The sequence below is a fragment of the Lepidochelys kempii genome, chromosome 3 (assembly GCF_965140285.1).
Source record: "Lepidochelys kempii isolate rLepKem1 chromosome 3, rLepKem1.hap1, whole genome shotgun sequence".
NCBI lineage: Eukaryota > Metazoa > Chordata > Testudines > Cheloniidae > Lepidochelys > Lepidochelys kempii.
The window spans coordinates 118,313,421-118,338,987 of NC_136382.1; the positions used below are offsets into that span (position 1 = coordinate 118,313,421).

General features: G+C 42.5%; 1 protein-coding gene across 3 annotated transcripts in view; it reads right to left on the bottom strand.

Annotated features, from left to right (window-relative positions):
* CNKSR3 (CNKSR family member 3) overlaps positions 1-25,028 on the bottom strand; it is a 99,228-nt gene extending 74,200 nt beyond the window's left edge. For all 3 annotated transcript variants that reach the window (XR_012158097.1, XM_073337707.2, XM_073337708.2), the window contains exon 1: positions 24,798-25,028. Coding sequence is in view for 2 of the 3 variants with exons in the window: in XM_073337707.2 (XP_073193808.1) it covers positions 24,798-24,849 (52 nt within the window). In the remaining variant the exon portion in view is untranslated. The remainder of the gene's footprint in view (positions 1-24,797) is intronic.
* Positions 25,029-25,567: the final 539 nt, after the last annotated feature.

Genomic DNA, 25,567 nt, shown 5'->3' on the forward strand with positions numbered 1-25,567 from the left:
CTGATCACTGAACAGCTTTGTTCTCCCATGCACTTACATGCCCTATAGTGGCCTTCTTTATATCAAGCTAATCTTTACCTTTATTTGTGAGAGGTCAGGATTTCTAGGGATTTTTAGTGGCAGTTTTAAAAAGACAGGAATATTTTTGCGAGATGCCAAACCGACAGCTCTGGAAAATGAAGCCTCTACCCACAGAACAGCAACAAAGCAGCAGTAACATATGCATCCCCAAGCTAGAGAGAGTGCCACTAGGAGCATCATTCAGTCGCCACTCCCACTTGGCCTCTCTTGGCTTCCTTCTGGCAGCTTCAGTAAGGGTATCGGTTGCGATGCTGGTTTCTGCAAAGTGGATCCCATTCATTAGAAAGGTGACATAGTACTAACTGGTTTAACAGTTGTCATCATAACAGCTACACATAATGAATTTGGCCACTCCCGACTGGGGGATGATGAAAAACTCAGTCCATACTAGGAGTTCCCAAACCAGGTTCACTCCATGAACCACTGCTGCTCCACAGAGCACTTGCTGGCCACATGGCATTCATCCTCCCTTGTTCTTTCTACACTGTCTGGGTTCTTCACTGAGAAGAGCTTTGAAAACAACCAGGATACAGCCAAGCTGGCTCTTAACTATGTAAGAGCAAAGAAGAGAGGGAACAGGAACTACTGTTTCAACGACAGGAATGCCAGTAGACAAGGAAATAAGATAACTGGGCAGTTTATTCAACAGAACAGGGGGAAAAGATGAAAGCTAGATATCTAGACGGAAGCATGGGGAAGAGGGTGAGGATAAGGACAAAAGGGAAGCACGTGAGGAAAAAGAGGATTAGTAGACAGATGTATGCAGGAACAAGGTGAAACGACATTAAGAGCAAAAGTAGGCTGTGTAAGACTTTCAAAAATCATATTGCATTGAAGTTTGATAAAATGCATTACTTCCCTCATCTTATTTTTCCTCATTAGCAATTGATTTGATTGCCATACACAGCATGATCAGGAATGGAAAAAGAAGCTGCCCACAAGACAAAATGAAAATTTGTATATCATATTGCCAGATCACTCTATCCATGTACAATCCCTTTAACTCACTATTTTCTCCCTCAATGGAAATCCTACCTCTCCCACATCAAACAAGCATGAAATTTTCCCCCCATCCCAGAAGTTTATAATTCTAAGTTTAATGGCATTAGAATCAACCAGTACTTGTGAGTATGCAGGAATTAAATCTCTCCAATTACCATTTTTCCTCTCAACTTCTATCCTGCACCTTCTTTGCATGTGTGAATTTAGTGCTTGTAAAAGACACTGGACTGACAGCCCAAGCAAACCAAAGTCTTCCATTTACTCACATACAGTGATGGCAGTGCACGCTTCACTATACTCTAACCCAAAGGGACTGATTCTAGGATGGAGAAGATAGGTCAGCTTCCAACCCATTCAAATCCTTCACTGCTTACTCCTGGGGGAATTCTGTATCAAAAAATTAAAAATTCTGTGCACAGTATTTTAAAATCCTGCATATTTTATTTGACAAAACAACACAATATAATCACTCTGGTTTCAAGTATTTCGGTAATTTATTTAAACTACAATACAATGGATGGAGAAAGGGAGTGGGTATCAAACCCCTGGCCTAACGGTAATGTAGCTAGGTTTGACCCTTTATGTCTAGTTATTAGTCAACAAATATATGCAGCCCTATGCTCAGTGTTACAATATAGGCAACTGAAGAGCAAATGAGGGCTGGGGGATCAAACTCACAATTTATACTGGCTACTAACCATCTCCAGAAAGGTCAGTAGCAAACAGTTCAGAGAGTACATTTTAAGGGGAAATTTTTTCAGTCCAAAAATCTAGACCAGTTCTAAATCACTAAAGCACTATAAACATTTATAAGCCCATACTTTCTTTTACACCTGTTTTATACTCCTGGGGGAATTCACAAAGATAATGGGAATAATTCACTAAGCAGGCAGGCTGCTACATTCTGCTCTACCTGAGGGGACAGAGCCTGCCCCCCACCTAACTCCTCAGAAACACCCTGAAGCCCTGCCCCTTCACACCAAGCATGCTGCCATAGCAAGCGAGAGGGACAGAGTGTCTGTCTCTCACACACACACACACCTGCCCAGCCCTCCCCACCCCAGTGGTGATTTACGGCTCTACCAGCTACTCCAGGTGCTCAAACCAACATGCCTGCACTGCCAGGGAGGGGCGCATGACCGCTCTTGTAGCTTTCCTTTGCTTCTCTGTCAAAAGTCATTTTTCTGTGGGGAAGCAAAAAAATCTGCAGGGGACATGAATTTTGCGCACGAACAGTGATTCCCCCAGGAGTAACCACTTTGCTGAGATGCCCAACAAGTGAGCAATTAATGCCAACTATGGCAATGGCTTTTGTGATATGAATACCCGGTCACGGACAAATAGACTGAAACCAACCAACCAATTCCACTTAGGTCAGTCAGAAAGACGTCTGTGACATCTTCTAGTCATAGATTATGCATCCTATTTACACAACCTCTAGCCATCTAGTTGTCCTTTCTTACCACTGCTAATAGGAGAACTTTTACTCAAGACAGAGTCATTAATTTCCTTTAAGAAAAAAAGAGAAAAAAAAGAGATGAAGTGTGCAATTCAGTCGCTTACACTGTCAGTACTCTTTGGTATAAAAAATATGGGTTATTGAAACAAACAAAAGTTCCCTTTGAAGCACGCTTCTGAGGGATTTACCTTCATGGCTGGTCAACTAATACTTTAATATTTTAGGCTCCAGCTACACACGGCCCAGAGAAATTAGGTCAACACCTTTCTTCCAGAAAGAGACATGTTTATTGATACACATCGGCAAACGTAGCTAGGGACCTTGCTGACCTTTAAAAAAATAAATAAATAAATAAATACTAAGTTTACACAGGTCAAGCCCAAATTTATTTTGTTTTAAAACCGTGTTAGTATACTGTGCGTTACTTGTTTGTATTTCTCTTACATCAGGTTTGTGTGCTCGGTAACTTAATGTAGTTACTGCGGTGCAGCAAACCCTGCTCTAAGGCCTTCACCTAAAACATGCAATTAAGAGCTCACTCTGTTCAAAAGAGTATGGATTTTGTGGTTTAAGGAGTAGTTCATTAGTCACAACAGCTCCTTTTCCGAACTCCAGTAATTAAGGCTCTGATGTCCTGTTCCCACAGTGGAAGCAGGAGGCAGTTTTGCAACATTTACTCTTGGTTCCCAAGAAGAAATGGGGCAATCTCCTCTCATGCTACCATGTGGAACTGATCTAGTTGATGCAACAAAGTCTATTACTTTGTGTATGCACAGATGAATAAAGTACATATGTGGGAATCCGCCACAGCTATTGTTACATCCATGAGCTAGTCAAAGAATAATACGCAGTAAGCCAAAAGCCGCTAAAGTTCACAGATAACCAGCCTTTGAGACAGTAATCTAGGAGATTACTACAAAACGTCATGAAACATTTATGAATAGCAAGCCTAGAATCTAGTTGTTACCAGATGTTTTGTTTATGCCACTCCTGTAAGAATAACTAGCTATCAACAGTTGCTAATCACTTAAATATGGTAGAGCAAGACTTATGAAAACAAAATTAAAATACTGTTTGAACTCCCAAATTAAAAACAAATTGTGGATACATTCCTTACGACAAAGGGACAAAGGTTTTCACTTACTAAGACCAGCATTCTGACTCCAGTGGAGGGTTATTATTTGTATTACCGTAATGTCTAGGAATCCCAGTCATGGACCAAGCCCATTGTGCAAGGTGCTGTACAGACACAGAACAAGAAGATGGTACCTGCTGTCCCAAAGAGGTTACTATCTAAGGCTATGTCTACACTAGAAACTTCAAAGCACTGCCGCAGGAGCACTCCTGCAGCAGCGCTTTGAAGTATGAGTGCGGTCATATGCGGAAGCGCTCTCCCAGCGCTCCTGGTAATCCACCTCAACAAGGGGAATAGCTCCAAGCGCTGGGACAGGGCTTCCAGCGCTTGGAGCCTATCCACACTAGCGCTTTAAAGCGCTCAAAATTGCTGCGCTCAGTGGGGTGATATTTCACACCCCTGAGCCAGAAAGTTAGAGCGCTATAAAATATAAGCATAGACAAGACCAAAGCAGAAGACAAGAGACAACAGGTGGAGATAGACTGAGGAGTACAAGGAAACAAAGGCAACATTGGTCAGCAACAAAGGCAGTGGTCTCAACACACCAGCAGCCTAACCATTATCAAGTTATTTGTAGGCATCACAACAGGAGAGTTTTAAGGAGATTTTTGGAGAACGAGTTAGTTTTGCAGCTATTTATGAGGCACTTCTCCTAAGCATGAGGGGCAGCGCACGGCAGAAAGCACCAAGGACTTCTTAAATTTTTTTTTTTTTTTACACAAGCGAGCAACAGTGGCTGGCATCATTGGCTGATCAGACAAAGGAGTCAACATCTCAATAATGAAAGATAGATAAGGAGGGAGGAAATAGGCTGTAAAGGGCCTTGAAAAATGGAGAAGTAGCTCCTGTTTGATGTGATAGAGAAGGGGAACCAGGGATGCACGAAAGGGGTGACATGGTCAAAGCGATGGGTTTAGAAAATGATCTTTGCAGCAAAGCACGTTTTTCCTGCACAGGTGATATCACAAACCCTATCCTAATTAACACAGAAACCAGTCTTCAGTCATCCCACTACTACAGACTCTCTCGTTTTGCAAAACCTGGTTAAAACATGGTTCAGAGTTTTCAGTTTAGTCTTGTGGCACATATTGAACCAAACTGTGTTCCCAGATCATGCTAGAAACTTAAATCTCAGCAGGGAAGTAAGAGGAACTGAAGTGTTTGAGTATGAGAGGGGTAGCCGTGTTAGTCTGGATCTGTAAAAGTGGCAGAGTGTCCTGTGGCACCTTATAGACTAACAGACATATTGGAGCATAAGCTTTTGTGGGTGAAGTGTTTGAGTATTTTGCTTTGAAGTGTATTTGCAGTTTTAAGTCTACAGAGACACAAAATGATTATGGATATTGAAGTGTACTTTTATTTTAAGCATTTTAGCTTATTTTTAAAAACTATACTTAAAAAGAAATAATGTCAAAGGGAAGCCATGAGTCTCTGTGCTGTGGAGTTTTGATAATTACCATCCCTCTGTAGAATCCAGGTCTGCACTCCAAAGCTATTTCTTCACAAACTTCCCTTTGGGACAGATTATGTAGATGCTCAATGCATGGAATAGCTATAGAACTGGACCTTTACAAATCATAAATAAATTATAGCCACAAGCAACTCCTTCCTTAGGGGCCCTGTGAAGCACAGAGCCCCCACTCTGCCCTCAACACCGAACAGGTTATTATTCCAAGTTCATTTCTTTTCTGGGGGTTGCCTTTAGTGTTAACTTGAACAACAAAACAATCATGAGCCTAAATTTCCTCCTGAGTCAGGCTTGTTCCTAGGATTTCTCCCTGCAGGACCCCTCCGTCAAGCTCCCTAAATCCTCTGCAGCAGAGACAGACCTCAACTTCAGCCAAATATGAGATTTAACAAGAGCCACCTGCCACTGGGTCAACAAAAATTGCTCTGTAGCTGGCTCCAAGCCCTCCATCAATGAGTCCAAGCCCCCCATCAATATGCAAGGTTCTAGAACCTGCCATGCTGTTACCGGTCTATTTACATTTTACCATGCTGGAAAAGCATATTAAACCACACCACAACACTGCAATAGTTTATGTCGACAAAAGCGAAATGGAATGGTGCAATATACTATATTGATAAGTTTGAGATGCTAAAACATGTAGTATGTGGTGTTACACCCCATATTCTTAATAGAAATATGGTTATGATATGAATACGGCATAACTAAGATATACTTTATGCAAGATGGCTCACGTAAGGTATCACTGGAAAGGTTATGATTTACTGAATGATTATCCAATTCATATGCACGTATCATTTCTGTATCTAAAAAGTTAGGAATATTGACTATGTAACAACTACAACTGTGTGTGTACTTGCAGAAACACCCATCAGACAGTAGGACAATAGAACTCTGAAGATACTAATCTCCCACCTTCTCAAGGTGCTTCCTGGAATGCTGCATTGACACTACAAGGTCAGGTGATAGCGTCACCTGATGAAAAATACCCCCTTGGATTCTGCTGGTATTTTCCCACTCTACGGGGGATGGGGATCAAACAAAGGATTTCTGCCTTTTCCTTTTTAAGGGCTGGGGAGGGGGCTGATCTGGACTCTTATCCATTGCCTATCCAAGAAGGAGTACTGCTGAAAGCACCTGAAAGGAAAGGTAGGGGTGAGTCCAGACTGAGACAGGGGTCCAGTCTGTTTGAAGAAATAACTGGAATATTAAGCTACTGAAACTCTGAAACTTACCTAAAATAATATTTAGGGTGAGAAAATACATTTTGTAACCTGTTTCTTTGGTGAATCAAGCTTAGTTTGCGTGTTTTGTTTTATTTGCTTGGTAATCTGCTTTGCTCTGTTTGCTATCCCTTATAATCACTTAAAATCTGTCTTTTGTAGTTAAACAAATTTATTTCTTGTTTATAACATAACCCAGTTTGTGTAATCCATATCGGACAGCGGGGGGGGGGAGAGGGGGGCGGACAAGAAGCTGTGCATCTCTCTCTTCACATCGAGGGAGAGGGTGAATTTTTATGAGTTTGCGCTGTGCAGATCTTTCTAAACAGCGCAATACAATATACCTTTGGGTCTGCACTCCAAGGGAGGTGGGCACCTGAGTGCTGGAGCAAGTCCCTTAAGTGGAGTCTTCCAGAGCTGATCTCAGTGTCTGTGTCTTTCTGCAGCTGGGTGTAGCCCTCCCTGTGTGTGTGCTAGAGAAGGCTTAAGAGCCTGGCTCATCAACATAGGGTAAAAGCGGCCCAGGATGGCAAAACAGGTGAGCTCAATGGTATCCCAGTACATCAGGAGGCACCTTAAAGGGGGACAACCCCTCACAGTACGATTTAGCATCTACAGCATTAGAAATTTGATTTACTAGAATACCGTGTTTGATTCTGAGACCAAACAAGATCTGTACAAATCTTTCCTCATTCCCATATTTTTATAATTGCTTTAAAGAATTACCTACCTATCCTTTAATTATTCCATGTCATAAAGCCAAGGTGAGGCGCACACTGATTGTTACTTCCCAATATGGCCAAAGAACTTGCCTGCATACAAGCACATGTGCAATGCTGTTAACTGTAAGAAAGTTGACTAGTAGCATTGTGACTTTTATATGTTTAAAACACCAATTCATATCAAATATTTGGAAGCCTGGTCAATTTTACTTATGTGATCTGTACTTACTATTGTACTCAAACATTCTGTAGCACCACTTCATGCTTAAACATGTTATTTTGGCAACATTTATCATAGGAATATTTTTCTTTAGTGGTGTGTGTTCTAGAGTCAGTGGGAGGCCAAAGTTTGCAGAAAATAGTCACTCAAACACACACAAGGCAATCTCAAAAGGGCCAATCCTGCAAGAGGCTGAGCACCTCTTGGGAATGCTCTCAAGGTAAGTGGAGGTTTCAGAAGTTAGCAATTTTGTGTGAGAGCACAGCGGTTTTAAGCAATTTATACTGAAAAGCAGAATTAATTTTGGTAAAGCTGCAGCAGGTGTTTAGCAGAATTTACCAACTGTTAATATGCCGTAATTTCAACACATTTAATCCTTGGAAACCTGACAATGATACTGACCAATAAGAATTTAGTTGAATGTACAACATATACAGATAGGTCTGAGACACATGGACAGTCCATTCATCATCCAGCATTTCCTGCAGTAACCAAGTTCTATTAACTGAAGTATAACTAAGTTATCAGAAAAGTTCAGGATCTGGAAAGTAAATATTTATGTGAATGACTACTGAACAAAAGGCCCCGAGCATGTCAGGCATGTGACTTGTCTACCGAGAGCTGGAATTCCTCTCCAATTAGACTGCCTTGGGATTTGTGTCAGTACAATTCTTACTGAGCTAAAACCTCTGCCATTTAAAAAAGAGTGGCCAATGTTACTACAATCACTATCTGATGCTTACATACCAAGTTGAGAAGAGCCTTAGAAATTAGAAATACAAGATTTGCATCACTTTTAAAACAGGTGGATTAAGAATATAAGAGTGTTCTCTAACAGGATACATTTTAAAACTACTTTTTAAAGCATACAACTGAAGGTATTTCACTGACTATATGTTTTTATCATGTCCAGGGATAGCCATGTTGCAACTAGTTCCACTTCTATGGCCAATTCTGTAGAACAGGCATGATTTTAGATATATCAGGGATTAAAATTAAACTCTGAAGGGGGTCCAAAGAATACCATCAAGGTGAAATGGAAAGCATTCAGAAAGTATACCAATACATTTTAGAATTAACAGAAACTTGATAGCACAAGATACCTGACATCATCTCTGTAGAGTAGGTCACCCTTTAATCTATTCAGCAGCTGCTTTCCTGCCTTTTTACAGGCCAACTTGAGGTCTATCAATTAGTAATATTTCATCAGTCCTACGTGCAGTCAGGCTAAGTTCTTTCCACTCAACATTACCTGGTTGGCTTGGACACAATGTCACTCCTTATATACAGTATTATGGCAGCACCTAGAGGTCTAACACAAAGAAGAAGGAGGGTCCAGTGGTTAGGATGGTAGCCAGAGACTTAGGAGAGCCAGGTTCCACTTCCTCCTTTGCCAAAGCTGCTATAGGCACCAACTCCGTGGGTGCTCCAGGGCAGGAGCACCCATGGGGAAAAATTGGTGGGTGCTCTGCACCCACCGGCAGCTCCCTGCCCCGCCCAAGCTCACCTCCACTTCTCCTCTTCCCCATAGCACTTGCAGCTCCGCTTCTCCCCCTAGCTCCCAGCATTTGCTGCGCGAAACAACTGTTTTGCAGCAGCAAGCGCTGGGAGGGAGTGGGGAGGAAGGGGAACGCAGCGCACCGGGAAGAGGCGGGGCCATGGCAGGAATTTGGGGGAAGGGGTCAGGATGGGGGGCAGGGGCAAGCACCCACTGGTGCCTGGAAAAGTTGGCGCCTGTGCCTAGAGCAAGTTGCTTAGTTTCTGTCCCTCAGTTCCCTAGCTCTAAAATTAGGGCAATAGTCTTTCCCCAACTCACGGAGATATTGTCAGGATAAATACATTAAAGATTGTGAGGTGCTCACATGCTACGGTAATGGGGGACCATATAGATACCTACAATAGGATCTGGGCACTGTGCAAACACATAGATGACAGACACTGGCCCTGCCCCCAACAAGTTTGTTTGCAGAGTCTTTTTAAATCGTTACCTACTTTTTGGTGGGTTTACACACACACACACACACACACACACACACTAAACAATATGCCTCATATGCCAGCATCTCACCATTCACAGACAGATCACGCACATGCATATGCTCTGGTGGGTTACCACTGATGTCTGGGAAAGTGGTTAGGACATCGCTGAAAAGACAGTAACAAGTATGAAAACCTCTCTCAAATATGACTAACAGGTCCTCACATCTTAGTGGCCTTAAGGTCAAAGGGCATACGCTATGCCACCACAGGCGCCACCCCCCTCTCCTTGCCAGGCGATTATCTGTGCCATATTCAGGGCAGGGGCCTTTTATGTACTTGGCATTACTGTGGCCCTCCTCTCCCGCTCCCCCCCCCGCACTTATTTGCTTCCCCCACCCGCAACAATGGATGAGCCTCATCACCCAGGACAGAATAACATCATATGCGCTCTTAAATACAGTCAGATTACAGTTGATCATTAATCAGTGCCAGAAAGGAGAGGGGGGAAATTAAAAATATTCTTTTAGCTTTATTCATGTGTAGGTACCACCGAGGGAAGCTGCACTTCAGTGAGTCACACAAAATGCCTTCCAAAGGTTAATCTGTGGACTTGGTTTTCAAAATTATTATATTTTGATTATATATGGAGTTTGTTAATTTTTTATATATATTTACATATACTTAGATCTCATTAAAAGATATGCAATTGCTATTAAACACAAATATTTTAAGTCAGTCTTTTTACATCTAGCTGAGCATTCATCACAGGTGAAAGTATGCATCTGAGGGGGGGGGGGGGGGGAGAGAGAGAGAGAATATATGCGTGTGTATACACACACAAACTACAACAGTACATCATGTCTTATTTCTTCTTTCCTCCAAAGTCCCTCTCTTATTTTCTTTAGGAATTTTTAAAAGTTCTGTTTGTGGTTTGTTATTATCACTTTAAAATTGACTTTTAACTACTACTATCTAGCGATTGAGCAACAGGAATTTTGTACTGGGGGGTTGGGAGGGGAAAGAGGGAAATTAAGCAATCAACAGATACAGTTCCTTAAAATCATTCTGAAAAAAGTTATCAGGTGAGCAAACTAATGGGTCAGTAGCACTGGTGAGCTCTTAAGTCACCTCTGAAAATTCCATCTTTCATGTTTTTCATATTGTTGGTAAAATGTATTAGCAATGCAGTTTTTTGATCTTTATATTGTTAGTTTGGGACAGACAACAATTCTTTCAAATTTTATATCTTAACATTTTATAGTTAAGGTAATGGTTTGGGGAAAGCGTAACTCCTTTTTCTCCTGAATATTTTTGGTAACAATCTCACACCAGAATTCAGATTTGTGCTTTTCACTGCACTCTCGCTTGCTCTTTCCAGTTCATAAGCTGCCTCAGCCAAGCACCATCCTCTCATCTTCCAAAAGGGGTCTCCCTGTATTGTTCCGACATTCTTAAGGCATGTCTGAACTTGTTCCTTCTTGCCTTCTAGAGTTCCTCGGGCGGGGAGTCCTACACAGAAATCTTATCGTTCCATGTGCCAAACTAAACACTTTAAATGAGGATATTATTGAGCAGACAGTGTCAAGTTATCCATTCAGATACGCACTCCACCACAGTACCTCTTTTTGGGCAACGTGGCAGTAGCCAACTTTCAAACTAACTTTTCAAGATGCTGGCTGAAGCTGCAATACTACCTCTCTCCAGAAACCGACTAATTTAACAGAAGGCCCACACCAGCCATTCGAGAGCGGTGATGAGCAAACGAGGAGAGAGAATGCTAATCTGATAAGTTTAAAATGGGAGTAAAATGTTATGTCTGTGAGTCACAACATATGCACACTCTGAACAACAATGGCAGCAACAGGAGTATCTTGGACCAGTGTTTAGCAGTGGAGGGCAGAGACCCTTTTGGGCTCCATAACCAACTGCCCTGTGCCCCAACTAACAAACCCAGACTGCTAATGCAACTTCAATCATCTAATGAGAGCCCTCTCTTGAGGGAGCCGCCTCACTGGCCTACTGTTGTCACAAGACAGTAGGGATGGGATAGGGGGACAGCCACACTCTTAGGCCTGCCCCTGCAGTCCCAAGCTGGCTGGGAAAGCGGAGCTGACATGTCCTTTAAACAAGCACAAGCTTCTGTCCTCGCAGGGCAAGATTTACCCTCATGCAAGAAGGGCGGGGGATGCATTGTGGAGCTGTTACATAAAAGGCTGATTGAAGTGAAGGAAATTTCACTCCTGTAGCATGGAGGTGGGTTTTCTGGGTGGCACAGCAGGAGGAGAATACAGGAACAAAATCCTATCCATTAATATTAGTGGTATGGCAACCCAGTCGTTACCCATTTTGTGCATGAAAGACAGAGGAATCAGGATCACGCTAGCATGGGTGCATGTTCTGCAATCTAATTCAATGGGAGGATCTGCCTTGTACCCTTGATGTACACCAAATTAAGAGTTTTTAATGGGATTCTTTCCGTTGATCAAGCAGCAACTGTAACAATGCTCGTTCTGGTGGGACCCAAATGAGGGGGCCAATTCAGGACAAATTCCTTAAAGCAGGGCAGTTACAGCCCAAGGCTGAGGTTTCTATGCACACCAAGGCAAACCAAACCAGCCAAACAGAGAAGACTTTGGTTTTACCCCACTGGCTAACCACAAGTTACACAAGCAATTCCCTTAGACACTCCAGTTTCCCAGTATCACCACCAGTGCCACTCGTTATGGGGACAAATGGTTGTGAAAACCAATACCCCAGTAAAAGAAAAAATGGCTCTCTTGATCCCAAAGGACCAAACCCCAGACCCAGATCAATATACAAGTTAGATCTTACCCACAAATCACGCTGTTGCCAATCCTTTAGAATCTAGAATCTAAAGGTATAGTCATAAAAGGAAAAAGATATAGATGAGAGCTAGAATTGGTTAAATTGAATCAATTACATACAGTAATGGCAAAATTCTTGGCTCAGGCTTGCAGCAGTGACAGAATAAACTGCAGGTTCAAATTAAGTCTCTGGAGTACATCCACAGCTGGGATGGGTCCTTCAGTCCTTGGTTCAAAGCTTCAGTGTAGCAAAGTTCCTCCAGAGGTATGAATCAGGATTGAAGACAAGATGGAGGAGCCGCAGCAGCTTTTTAATAGTCTCTTGCCATGTGGTCTCTGCTTTCTTTGTTCCAAAGACAAGCTGTCCATCACATGGCATGGAAAAACCTCAGAGTTCTGTCCATAGGCATGTCCCTGCATACCTTGCTGAGTCACAAGGCGTGTCCGCCTTCTCTCAATGGGTCAATTCTATAGCTGATGGTCCTTAATAGGCCATCAAGCTGAGAGCTGACATCAACTTGTCTGGGGTGTCACCCAGAAGCACAGCATAAGTTTGAAATACAGGCAGTATAGAGCCAATATTCATAACTTCAACTACAAAAATGATACACACATATAGCATAATCATAATCAGCAAACCATAACGTTGTCTCAGACACCTCATTTGATCCCCTTTACATAAGATTTGTTGCCACTACAGGACCTTGGTTGCAACAATGATCTATACGGTCCCAAATTATGTCAATAACGTCACACCCCCAACACAAAACTGATGTAGGAAGGGATGACACAAACATCACTGACTACATCCCAAGAGCTCCCCATCCTTGTTTTTGTCTTACTACAGCTAGTATTGGATTAGAAGCCATATCAGTGTATAACAGAAATGGTTTATCAAAGTCATGTTCAATAACATGAGTGAATCTCTTTACAAACTCAAGGTAAAACTTGGTTAGAACAATAGTGGATTGGATCTGCTTTTGCAGCATAGTTCCTGTATGTCTCATGTGATCTTGCCAAGAGCTAAAGAACTTAGATACTTTATTCGTACAAGCTCTGGCAAATGTGTGAAACCTAACTAACATCAAGTCAATGTAGATATTAATGTTGTCCATAGTATAGGAATCTTGGCAGTTAGCCATAAAAGCAATATGGCAGTGTGCCTCAGTTTCCCTTTTCATACAGCACATCTGTATGAAAGTCTGGAGTGTCCTTTCCCTTTGAAGATGCACTGACAGCAACTGTGCTTTCAGGCACCAGTTTAGGTCCAGCTAACGGCAGGTATAAACAAAGCACTAAGAAGGATCAATCACTGATGTGCCAATGGGAGAAAACCATCTTCATGTAAAGGGATTTATGAGTAATTACACTGACACATACCCTGCTGTTTGGTGCAGTAGGATAGTACACATTACTCCACAGCCTGATTCAGTACACAGCTAAGTGAACCATACAAGTGTAGTTTTAGCCATTGTCAAATCACTAACTCATAGCTTCCAAGTTTTGTCCAGCATTGTGCGTGACATTTAACGCAAGTTAGCTCATTTACATGTGTGCAGATAGCTTGCCTATAATCATAAACATCAGTCTTGAAAACATTGTTGATTTAGTGCCAGGGCAAGGAGTCAAGATGACACCAGATTTCCCTTGCAACGCTCCTCCACCTGGGCAGGGAGCACATGTGGGCACCCCACTTAAGAGATGGGCAGGGGAAGGTCTATGGGAAGCCTCAGCTAATCAGAGGATTGGACGGGGAACAGTTGCTGGGTGGGAGGGAAGCATGACCCAGCATTAAGAGTGCTAACCTGGGAATCAGGAGACTCATTCAATTCTCTGCTTTTTCAAAGACTTCCTCTGTCACCTCAGGCAGGTTACTTAGGCTATGTCTACACTATCTCTTTTGTTAGTATAACCTTATGTCACTAAGGGGTGTGAAGAAGAAAAAAAAAAACACACACACACACACACACTCCTGAGCAATGTAAGTTACACAGAAAGAAGCACTGGTGTGAATAGTTCTATGTCTGTGGAAGACACTCTCTCACTGAGATCACTCATTGGGGGTGGTATAATTATGTCGATGGGAGAGCTTTCTCATCAGCATAAAGCGGCTACAGTTGCATCAGTACAGCTGTGCCACACTATAAACTCTCTAGTGTACACATGGCCTTAGTCTCTATGAGCCTCAATTCCCCATTTGTAAAATGGGGATAACACCATTGCCCTACTTCACAGGGATGATGAGAATAACTACATTAGAAAAATCACATAGTCCAACTGCAGAGGAATGGTTCAAAAAGTATGGGAGGTGGTGGCTATGGAAAAATGGAACCCACCAATTACATACCCAGCAAAAACAAACAGAACAAATAGATACTTGGTTACCTTTTATTCAATACTCAAGGTACATTCACCTGAAAAAAATAAAAACCACACACACACCAGCATGCTGTCCCATTATTTTGACTAGTATGTTAAAAGATCTATCAGAGATTTCACTCAATTTAATAAAAATCATAGGCATAGTTTGACTTCTATATTTGGGAAGGCAAGGGGCTTAATACTATTAATAATAGGCATAGGTCTAACTTCTGGATTTACTGATTGTTAGCGGTACTTAAATTACAGTGTACTTGAAATCACAAATACAGTTTACGTTCATTATTTAATCACCCTTTTTTTGTTTTAAACTTAATTATTTGCCATGTCTACCAGCTGCCACTTAAAAATCAACATTAGCATAAAAACAAATTCTTGAATAAACGGAACCGAGCACTTTCATGTAACTATGAATAATGTCTCCCTGGTTTTAGAGATACATGAACATGTAATGCACACAAACAAATCCATCGCTAAAGTCTGTCCCCTTTGCCCATCTGCCTAAGCACACTGCATTCACATTTAACCTTCTCTGTCACTGTTAGTCTCTAAGGTGCCACAAGAACTCCTTTTCTTTTTGCAGATACAGACTAACACGGCTGCTACTCTGAAATCTGTTCACTCTGTCACTCTTCTGGGCTTGACGCAGTCAATGCTGTACACTATTCAGATGCTTGGGAGCAGCTCAGAGCTGTGTTCACTTTCTTACAATGTTACCGGTGCTGATTAGAATGTCTAGATGCCTGTGTTTCTGGGGCAAGTCTCTTACTTTATAGGCTAGTAAAACTGAAACGGCCCCAAGCTGGAGCTCTGCTGTGAGCATCAGGTGCTGCTCTCCTGCCCTCCCCTTAGCAACCCAGGTGGGGAAACTGACCTGGACACACAGAGCACCTGGCAACATCACTGCTCACAACCCACCCCCTGAATATTCTTCTGCAGGGAGAAAACAGGGCCAAATAGAAGGGAGAAATCTGCCTCCACCCCCACGCGTCATATCCATTTGGGGGAGGGGGCGATGCCCCTGCATAAGCCTCACAATCTCTGCCCGTGATAAAAATCACTAGAGATGACATCACAGGTGTTGAAAGGATGCACACTCTGTAATAGGGTAATGCCTGTTCTATGGAAAGATCTGATGAGTTACTATATAATGGCTCTAAACAAAAGCTCACTGTTGTAATTACTGTTTTGTTTCTGATATTTACATACCAAGGATTTGTGAATTTCAGTACTTCCTAAACAAACAGTTTAAAAAAGAAAAAGAAATCATGAGCAGCTCAGATACTATGACAATTGGGGCCATGTAAGTACTTTAGATGGATAATGGGTTGCTTCAAGGCAGCCTATTTTAGCCCTTGGTCCCATAACTGCTTCCCATTTCTCCTGCCTAAGCCAACTCCTTGCCACCCCACTGCTCCATGTAGCTGGGATCAGCAGGGGGAGAACAGTCAGAGAAGGAGACGGAGAAGCTGATTTCTCAGCAAGAATAGTACCCTTAGTGGTGAGCAAGCTGACCTGCAACCCATATTCTCCTGCTTGCCTACAGCCCAGGAAAGCAGAACATCTAAGATGTGGGAAACAGTGAGGGGTGGCCCGGAGGACAGGCCTTCAAATCAGGTCAGGTAACACCATTATGAATATTAAATACAATAATTATTGATTCATTAAGTCAATGAACAGGGCCATTATTTGGATTAATTCATTAATACTTGTAACTTGTGATGTTTCCTTACCTATGCAAGTTCTATTGCAACAAGAAAATGCAACAGACAAAGAAAACTGAGTGGCTGCCTGATATTTTGGGAGAGGAATTGAGGTCAAGTCACTTCTTTTGAACTTCCCTGAAGTTTAGGATTATTGGTTACTAGTAGTCGTCTGTTTTTGTTTCCTGGGGGCAGCACACCTGCAAGTAAACAGCTCACTCCAGACGGGCCCAGGGACTGTGATATTTTAAAAAAAAAAAAAAAAAAAAACACACTTAAAACATGATTACAAAACTGTAGGAATTCTCTATATACATGTACACACACCCCTCCCATAAATGCAGTTCAAAAGGGTGTCATCTGTTGCAGTAAAAGAGCTAAAAGTAGAAACTCTTGTTTTCAGCCAAGATTGTGACAACATTGACAGCATGTTGTCCAGTACACACTATAGGTTTTCAGTAGCCCATGCAATGTGCCAGGCACTGTACAAGCATAAGGAAGTATGGTCCTTGCCCTAGAAAGATTTACATTCTAAAAGTGACCAGCTTTCTTCTACTCTGGAAAAAACATCAAGTAAAAACGTAAAGCAAGAGCCCATCACTAACTAGCAAGCACCCGTTTTTAAAACAGGAACAAGGCTTCCCCTACGTCAACACCAGATAAAATAATAGATACAGAAGATTTCCTGTCACTGAAAAGCTTTTCAGAGGGAAAAGCTATGACTTGGGTTTATTTACCTATCTCTGCTTTTGGGCAATTTACAGGGGTCTCTCTCAACTAAGACACTTGACATCTCCAGTAAGCTAAAATTGAGCGCACATCTTTGGATCCCAAAACACTTAAACACACTGTCATCACTCCACATATTTCCATCCACACGTAGTATTTACATTGTTTCTTTTTAAAAAAGTTTATAATCAACTTTCTAATAAGTCACTGTTGCTTTAAAGTTTAACAGGTTTTTTTAAGTAACCTGATGGAATATTGTCTGTAGGCTTCTGATCCTTGGTTAAAATAGTTTGATCAGCCATGTAATGTAAAGGTAATCAGACAGAACTGACTGTGTACACTCACATTAAAAAAAAAAAAAAAACTCATTCATGGAACTCCTGAGCTGTTCAAGAAATTGCAACACAGCAAAATCTGAAAATATGAGCTAAACATACGAACGTTTACTTCACACTTCAGTTGTTTTTTGGTACACATTCACTGATCTCGGTGGATGTAAATGAATAAAACTTTAAAAAAAACAGTAATAGAAACTGGTTGTGCAACTTAAAAAAAAAAAAAAAATTGTCAGTTTCAATCCAGATAAGTGATTGTCATAAATATAAAGGAAAGGGAAACCACCTCTCTCTGTACAGTGCTATAAAATCCCTCCTGTCCAGAGGCAAAATCCTTTCACCTGTAAAGGGTTAAGAAGCTAAGGTAACCCCGCTGGCACCTGACCCAAAATGGCCAATGAGAGGACAAGATTCTTTCAAATCTGGAGGGGGAGGAACAAAGGGTTTGGTCTGTGTGATGCTTTTGCTGGGAACAGATCAGGAATGCAAGCCTTACAGCTCCTGTAAAGTTAATAAAAGTAATCTAGCTAGAAAATGCATTAGATTTTCTTTTGTTTAATGGCTCGTAAAATAAACTGTGCTGGAGGGAATGTGTATTCCTGTTTTTGTGTCTTTCTGTAACTTAAGGTTTTGCCTAGAGGGATTCTCTAGGTTTCGAATCTGATTACCCTGTAAGGTATTTACCATCCTGATTTTACAGAGGTGATTCTTTTACCTTTTCTTTAATTAAAATTCTTTTTTAAGAACCTGATTGATTTTTCATTGTTCTTAAGATCCAAGGGTTTGGGTCTGTGTTCACCTGTACCAATTGGTGAGGATTATCATCAAGCCTTCCCCAGGAAAGAGGGTGTAGGGCTGGGGGGCGGAGCGGATATTTTGGGGGGAAGACATCTCCAAGTGGGCTCTTTCCCTATTCTTTGTTTAAAACACTTAGTGGTGGCAGCATATTGTTCAAGGACAAGACAAAGCTTGTACCTTGGGGAAGTTTTTAACCTATGCTGGTAAGAATTAGCTTAGGGGGGTCTTTCATGCAAGTCCCCACATCTGTACCCTAGAGTTCAGAGTGGGGAAGGAACCTTGACAGTGATCTGTTAAATATTTTCAACTGTCGCTAACAGAGCATTTACTGGCTGGCTCTATTCATAATTTCAATAGACAGAAAAAGCATCCATTCAAAGCCATTTCCTGGTCTATTACGCAAAACATCTTTAGAAATAATTGTAAACATGAAAAACAAAAATTCTTCTGCAGCCCAATTAGAGGTAACTTTCAAGTCAGAAGAATGGAGATGCAAGTACTTATCTATAATCCCCACAATATTGTGCTTAAAGTTATTTGGTGCCTTACAACATTATTCAGTTTTCCCAAAAGAGCATTACAAAAAGTGAGGACTTAGAGCAGTTGGGTGCCCATGTGCCATTCATACTTGTTCCAGCTATGGTTTTCAACTGAATAGCATAAACAATTGTGATACAATTGACCTTTTCCAAGTTGTATAAGTTAAGCAACATAAAACACAAAGAGCTTTAAATAGTCAAGAAGAGCCTCTCAAGATGAATTGCTGCTAACTAGTAAGAAAATAGAAAAAAAAATGGGGAAATGCATTAAGACATTTAGCACAACTGTATTTACAGGCACCATTAACAAAAATCAGAGTAGTTTATGACATACCAGAGGGCAGAAGCCAATGATACCCATGAGTAGATGCACAGAGTAACTAAACCTGAAGCGGCAGTAAAAGAATGAGATGTCATCTTGGTTCAGGGCTACATGAGTCCAGAATTGTAACAGAGATACACAATGAAAAGGTCTACACTCCAGTATAATTTCACACTATCTTTGCTGTATGCAGTTTGGTTTGAAGTCACAACTAATATAGACATGTCAACAGCTAGACAAGAACATGGCTGTAGAGAACAAAAGAAATATAGATGAAATTCCTTTCTGTTTCAGGAAGAAGTAATGGCAACTATGCTGCTTTTACACAAAAGAGAATCATACCATTAAAAAAAAAGTCAGAAAAGAACAAAGCTACATTCTTCCCTATCAACATTTTTTCTGAAGAATGAACACAAAATGGCTAAGGTTCCCGGATCAGAGGCCTCCGGGAACTTGTCTACAGAGGGAAATTTACTAGAATAAAATCATACTGTTATAGTTGTACCGTATAACTCCCCACATGAACAGTCTTATTCCAGAATAAGTGTCCACACAAGCGCCATTCTAGTGTAACTATAGTGGTATGATTATGCCAGTGAACTCTCCTGGTAACTAGGTGGAATCTATCCCAGACTGGCAGAGACTAAGGGTATGCCTTCACTGCACAGCTATCTCAGTCATCAGTACCCAGGTTGACCTACCTTGAGTGACAGCAACCACACTGCAAAGCTATAGCCACGTGCTTCCACGCAGGTGCTGCACTCACTCACCTGAGGGCGCTAGGACTCCTGGCATCATTTCCCACAGTTTAGGGCTGCAACTGAATCACGCTAGGATTCTTTCACAGTGAATAGTGGTAGAACTTGGCCGTCCTTCTGAGCACACGGGGAAATTGCGGGAAGGCATTGGAGGACTATCGACACTTGAGTGGTTCAGCCTGTGCCCACATTGCAAAGTGGGCAGGTTACAGTTGGAGCATAAGCAGTACTTTGAATAGCCTATGACAGACCAACTACCCTTGGTATAAAAACAACACCACCACACTTGGGTGAGAGGATGTGTTTACCAACAGGACTCAGGTTAAGGACAATACCTAAGAGTATGAAATGGATTCTGCAGTGAAGCCCTGAGAGTGAAATCCTCAGTTCCCTTGAAGTCAATGGTTAAACTCCCATCAACTTCAGTGGAACCAGAATTCACTCTTATCTAACAGCTGGTCAAACATAATATGTAAGATAGGTTGTTGACCTCAGTACAATCAGTCAGTTTCCAGTAAACAGGTGACCACACGACAACTGGCATGACTCTTCCTAGCGGTCTCTATAATGATTCAAAAGGCCTAGTGACCTAGACAATGAAGTATGCTCTCACTGCTAAAGGTGGGCCCCAGAATGGGGTTGAGGCAAATTTGTGGGTCAGTGCAAAAAAGCTTGCCAGTCACTCTGGACTTTTTCCTGTAAGCAGAGGAGAGCAGTCCGAAGCACCATTCTCACTGGGGCCAGTAAGCATGCTCCAAACAGTTTTCAGACACTATAAGAAAACACAAAAGTAACATGGTTTTCACCTCTCGTTACAAATACTCAGAAACATCACTATAGACTTGTCAGACGGTAGTCTGGAGCACAGCTCAGAGAAAAATTCTGTGCACATTGAACAATGAAGCCATGACAAAGACATGTATCAAACGTTATTTCCAAACAAGTTTAGCTAGCTAGCATGGTTCTGCTTTACTGCATGCAGTGTCCAGTAATGTCAATTCAGCCCACTTTAATCACAAAAACGTATTTATATTAATACACTTGTCCAGGAAAATCATGGAGTACTAGTCTGAATCAGCAAGTGACAGTAACTAGTCTATATCAGTTGTTAGACTTTGATGACCAACAACAAGGCCCTACACAAAAACTGTGTATGCCTAAAGCCCATATTCAAATTAAATTTAAACCCTGTAATATAAGCTTCTATATGATTATCTCTTAGGCCAACAGTTAGCTTGTCAATAAATCCAAGTACAAAAGCCAGAAAACATACGCTAGCCACACTTCCTGCCCCCCCAAAAAAAGAAAGTCAAATTTGCTTAAACTAAGCGCCTCTACTGATACTTCTACTAAAAGCTTTGTTTGGTTGTTTTGTTGAATTTCTTTTAAAAGGAGAAAGGAACTCCAGAAGTTCTGCTCTAGAAGAATTAGAAGCTGATGAGGCTTTAGTAGTAAAGAAAACCTCTTTTACAACCTCCTGTTGAGCTTCCAAATGGGTTAGCCAGATCCAAATGGTTATTCCCCACATTTTCTAAAAAGTGTCTAACAGGAATGCACCAGTATCTGCAAACCTGAATCCTCCACTCAGAACTGTCATCCCCCATTGCATCTATTTATACCATTTTGTCAGAATTCATCTCAATGCCATCACAGTTCTGAGTACAGGTAGAACAGAGCACCAACACACAGGAAGTTTTTCCCTCAGAAAGCATGGTCTGTTCAGCTATGCTGAAGATTATCTTAGCTATTGCTCAGGGCACACATATACTCAAACAAATGCTACAGGGTATTCCGTTTATAGTTTCGACGGGTATCATTGCTGTTTGTTTGTAAGCATCTTTTATTTTTATTTTAATTTCCCACAACTGTGAAAGTTTTGGCAAGTCAGACAATTATTTAATGAGAACAGACACGGTGATTCAAAATGTTTAACCTTTATAACCATTAACACACAAACTGTCAACATCACATGTCAAAATATATAAAGTATACTTAAATCAAATGCTAATAAGTTCTCAGGCAAAGTAAGAAAAATGTTGCTTATCTATACATTTTGATTGACAGAAATATTTTTCATCAGTTTGAGCGTACAGTGAAGTTGATGTTTACTGACATTTACTGATAAAAATCTAATCCTTCCAAACCTAGTTATAGGCTTGGAAGGTTCTTTTGTGTGCATGCTGTAATTAGAAAACAGTCCTAGAAAACTAGGCTTTTTTAGCTATAGTAGTCACAGGATAAAACTTAAAATATTGATCTTTGGTCAGAAATAAAATCTGACAGTGGTGGGCTGAAAGGCAGACTTATTCTGGATTAAAAATTAAACATGAAACATTGTGCCAACATGGCTATTACCCAGTTATTTACAGGCTTTTAAGTTACAATTCTGACATTCAGATGCAATGACAGAAGTTAACGTGTACCCATAAAGAAACACTTTTTCCCTGCCTATTTCCTTATTACAAAATTGTCATGCATGGAGTAGTACCAGAAGGAGATTTCTGTTGTGAAGCTAAGAGGTCAAATTCACACTGTGAAATTGGAAATCAACGACAGAGTCTTTAATTTATTCACTCCTATGAGCCTCTTCGTTTCAAAGCACACATGTCTTAGTGTCAATCAGATGATTAAACTGCAACCAGGCCTTGATTATTCTGTGTCATACTAATTGAGAGCCCAAGTAAAGAGTGACCTGTTAAAAGGAATAGACAAGCTAAAATAAATTATGCAAGAAAACAAACCAAGTTTACGAAAGGCATACAATAAAACCTTTTCAAATGATTAGCAGATTTATCCCTTTATGAAGTAAGGCAATAAATTTGAATGCTAAGATAAAATGCAGGAGAGACAGACTAGTAAGAGGAAAGAATGTGTTAGGTAAATATTCCATGTGACAAAGCAAGATATATTTCCTTTTAAATCAACACCACTGAAAGAAACAGATCTTTCTATAGAAGTTATTTGTGTTGTGAAGTTATGCATTACATCACATTTCTACAGCATTCTCTTTCATAGAGGCTGCTTGCATGCCCTGTCATCGTAAGTGCTGTAGCATTCTTACATGAGTTCAGACTTACAAATGCTGAAATTACCCATGTCATCCAATAACAAAACAGTAGCATGGCTTCCAAATCTGCCTGCTCTTCAGACAAAGTTGCCAAGAACTGACCACAGTTATGCAGCTCAATCAGCATTAAGATGCTTAAGTGAGGGCTTCTGATCAATGGGAAACTTTCTCTTCACAGGGACAGTAATCATAGCTTCAAGTCAGCGTGATGCCAACAGAACATTTTGATCCATCTTACTATATCCAAGTGAACCCTGTAATAAAATGTATAAACTCTCAAAAAGATGCAAATGATAGGATGCAGGAAATGAAGCTCTCACCCAATTCTTAATCATTTTCCTCTCTGTGTAGCATATTGCAATGTACAACAGCAGCTCGTAAAATACTCTATGATGTGACAAAATTTCTGTCTTTAATAGATGGATCATAAAGTAAGTCAAACTAGAGCTGCCAGGATTCGACTACTAAAAAAAACAAAAACAGATATTAATACTCTAAAGCTGCCTTTCCAAAACAGTGTTGCCAGGAGGTTAGAGACGATCACACATAAAAATCCAGAGTGAACAAAGTTATGGCATCTTACATCTGCAAACACATAATGCAACCGAACAGCCCTGACCTCTCCAGGTGCCTGCCTCCCCATCCTCCAGAAAAAAAAAAACTTGCCCATTTGTTCAGCTTTGAAGATGCTCTGCACTCTTTTCAAATGCAACAGCTACATTGAAGCTTCCCACAGCTATGTCAACACGCTGATGAAGCCTCAAAATGGGGTGGGAAACTTTGGTGGATAAATGAGAGATGGGTACTATAGTCACAGAATCTGGAGCTCAGCGTTCCAATCCCAGCTCTAACACTAACTCCGTTAGTTTCTCCATCTGTAAAATGGGGTTAATAATTCTTGCTTACTAGAGCTGGTTGCAGTTTTCCAACAAAATTATACAAATGGCATGCCTTTTTGAGAGTAATTGGCTTTGTTTAGAACTTTGCAGAATGAGTCACATAATACTTGTAATATTCTTTGAAAATAATTGCATTACTGATTATGCAAATAGACTGGGCAATATGACCACAAGTGAAATGGACAAAGGGACTGAGCATTGGACAGAATTCAATTAAAGAAGAACCCACACGAAGTACCATGGAGCTCTCAATCCCAACCCAAAGCAAAGTTATCCAGGTCAAAAATGTACTCCTCTCCAAAAGGTAATACTATAAATTTGCTGGTTTCTGAACTATGGAGCTAGGAGACCAAAGTCACCTAAGTGGATGGGAAATCTCCCGGCAAACTGCCAGGTTTCCAGCAGGATTCTGGAAATCCTAAAGTAGTAATGCCAAGCTTACACGCGCTCATGGAAAATAACTTTTCCTGCCCAGGAGACTGACTGACTTGGAATCAACATCAAATACATCCTTCAAGTTGTAACGTTGGGACGTTTTATCAGCTCCTCTCCTCCCTTGGGGAGTTGAATGGCTCAAAGCAGGACTGCTGCTATTTAGCCAGGCATTCAGGAGCCCTACCATTCCAGAGTGTGTTATTTAATGAGCATTTCAGGGATCTTCAAAAGGATCACACGAGAGTCACGGTACGCCCCTGGTGGCCAAGCACCAACAACGGGCGCGTTGCACAGAGACCAGCAGGAGGCCAGAGCTGTGCAGCACGAGCACTTGTATATACAAAAGCAGGAGGCGGCGAGAACTACTAACATTAACTCCACAGCCGCGGCTCCCCCCGCAAGCCGCAAAACAACATGTCCGGAGGCGCGGTGTTCGCTTGCGGCGAGTCCCGGGAAGGGGACGGCACGGAGCTGGGGAGTCCGCAGGCGGCCGAGCTTCGCAAAGCGCGTGGAAGGGGAAGAGTGGGAGCTTGTTCGGCAGCGCCCCACGTCCCCGGCAGAAACAGGGGGGGTGGCGGGACACGGCGAGTCCCCTCCAGGCAGCTGTTCCCCGACCCAGAAAGTTTGCGCCCACCACAGGGGGCGCGCGGGGGACCCCTGGCTGCGAGCCCCGGCGGCTCCCCTGAGCGGGACGAGCCCGGCTGAGTCGCCCTCTTACCTTTGGTCCAGTCCACGACTTGCTTCGGGCTCCACTTGGTAACGGGCTCCATGCTGGGCGCTCTCCCGCCGGGCTGAGCCGCGCCCCAAAGGTCCCTGCCGGGAAGCCTGCGCCAGCGGGGCACGCTCAACCCAGCCACTTGTCCCGCTCTCCCTCCTTCGGCCACAGACTCCCCTTTCAAGCGCCCATCCCCGCTCCCCGGCTGGGCGGGCTGCCCCCGCTCCAGCAGCTCCGCCCGCCTCCTGCGGGCTCCTCCCCCACGTGCTGCCCCCGTCTCTGCCGCGCGTCCCGGCCCCGCCCTCTGCCTGGCCGCGCACCATCCCCCGGTGCTCGGCTCTGCCCCTTCTCCTCTCCCGGCTTCGCAGGCTGCGCCCAGCGGAGGCGGGCCGGGAGCGGCTCGGCGGCTCAGGTTGCGTGTGCAGCTGTTTCCAGCCCAAGCGGGGGCTGAAGCGAAACTCCTGGGCTGGGCCGGGCCGGGCCGGGCCGGCGCTGTCTGCTCCCCGCCCGCCGGCGCCCACGCGCACTCCGCAGCCGCTTTGGGCCTCTGCCCGGATGGGTTTTCAGAGCGGGGCTTATAGCCTCCCCCGGGGAGCGGGCGCAGGGGCTGTGGCATGGACCCGTCCCCGGGAATGGCTTCGTTCCGTTTGTACAGTGGCGGCGCTGAGAGCCAGCTGGGAACCCTGCAGCACTCCTAGTGCCAGCGCCCCTACTTCCAGCACCTATGCCAGCATGGACATTTTCTTCTTTAACCCTTCTCCCCTGGGGTTTTC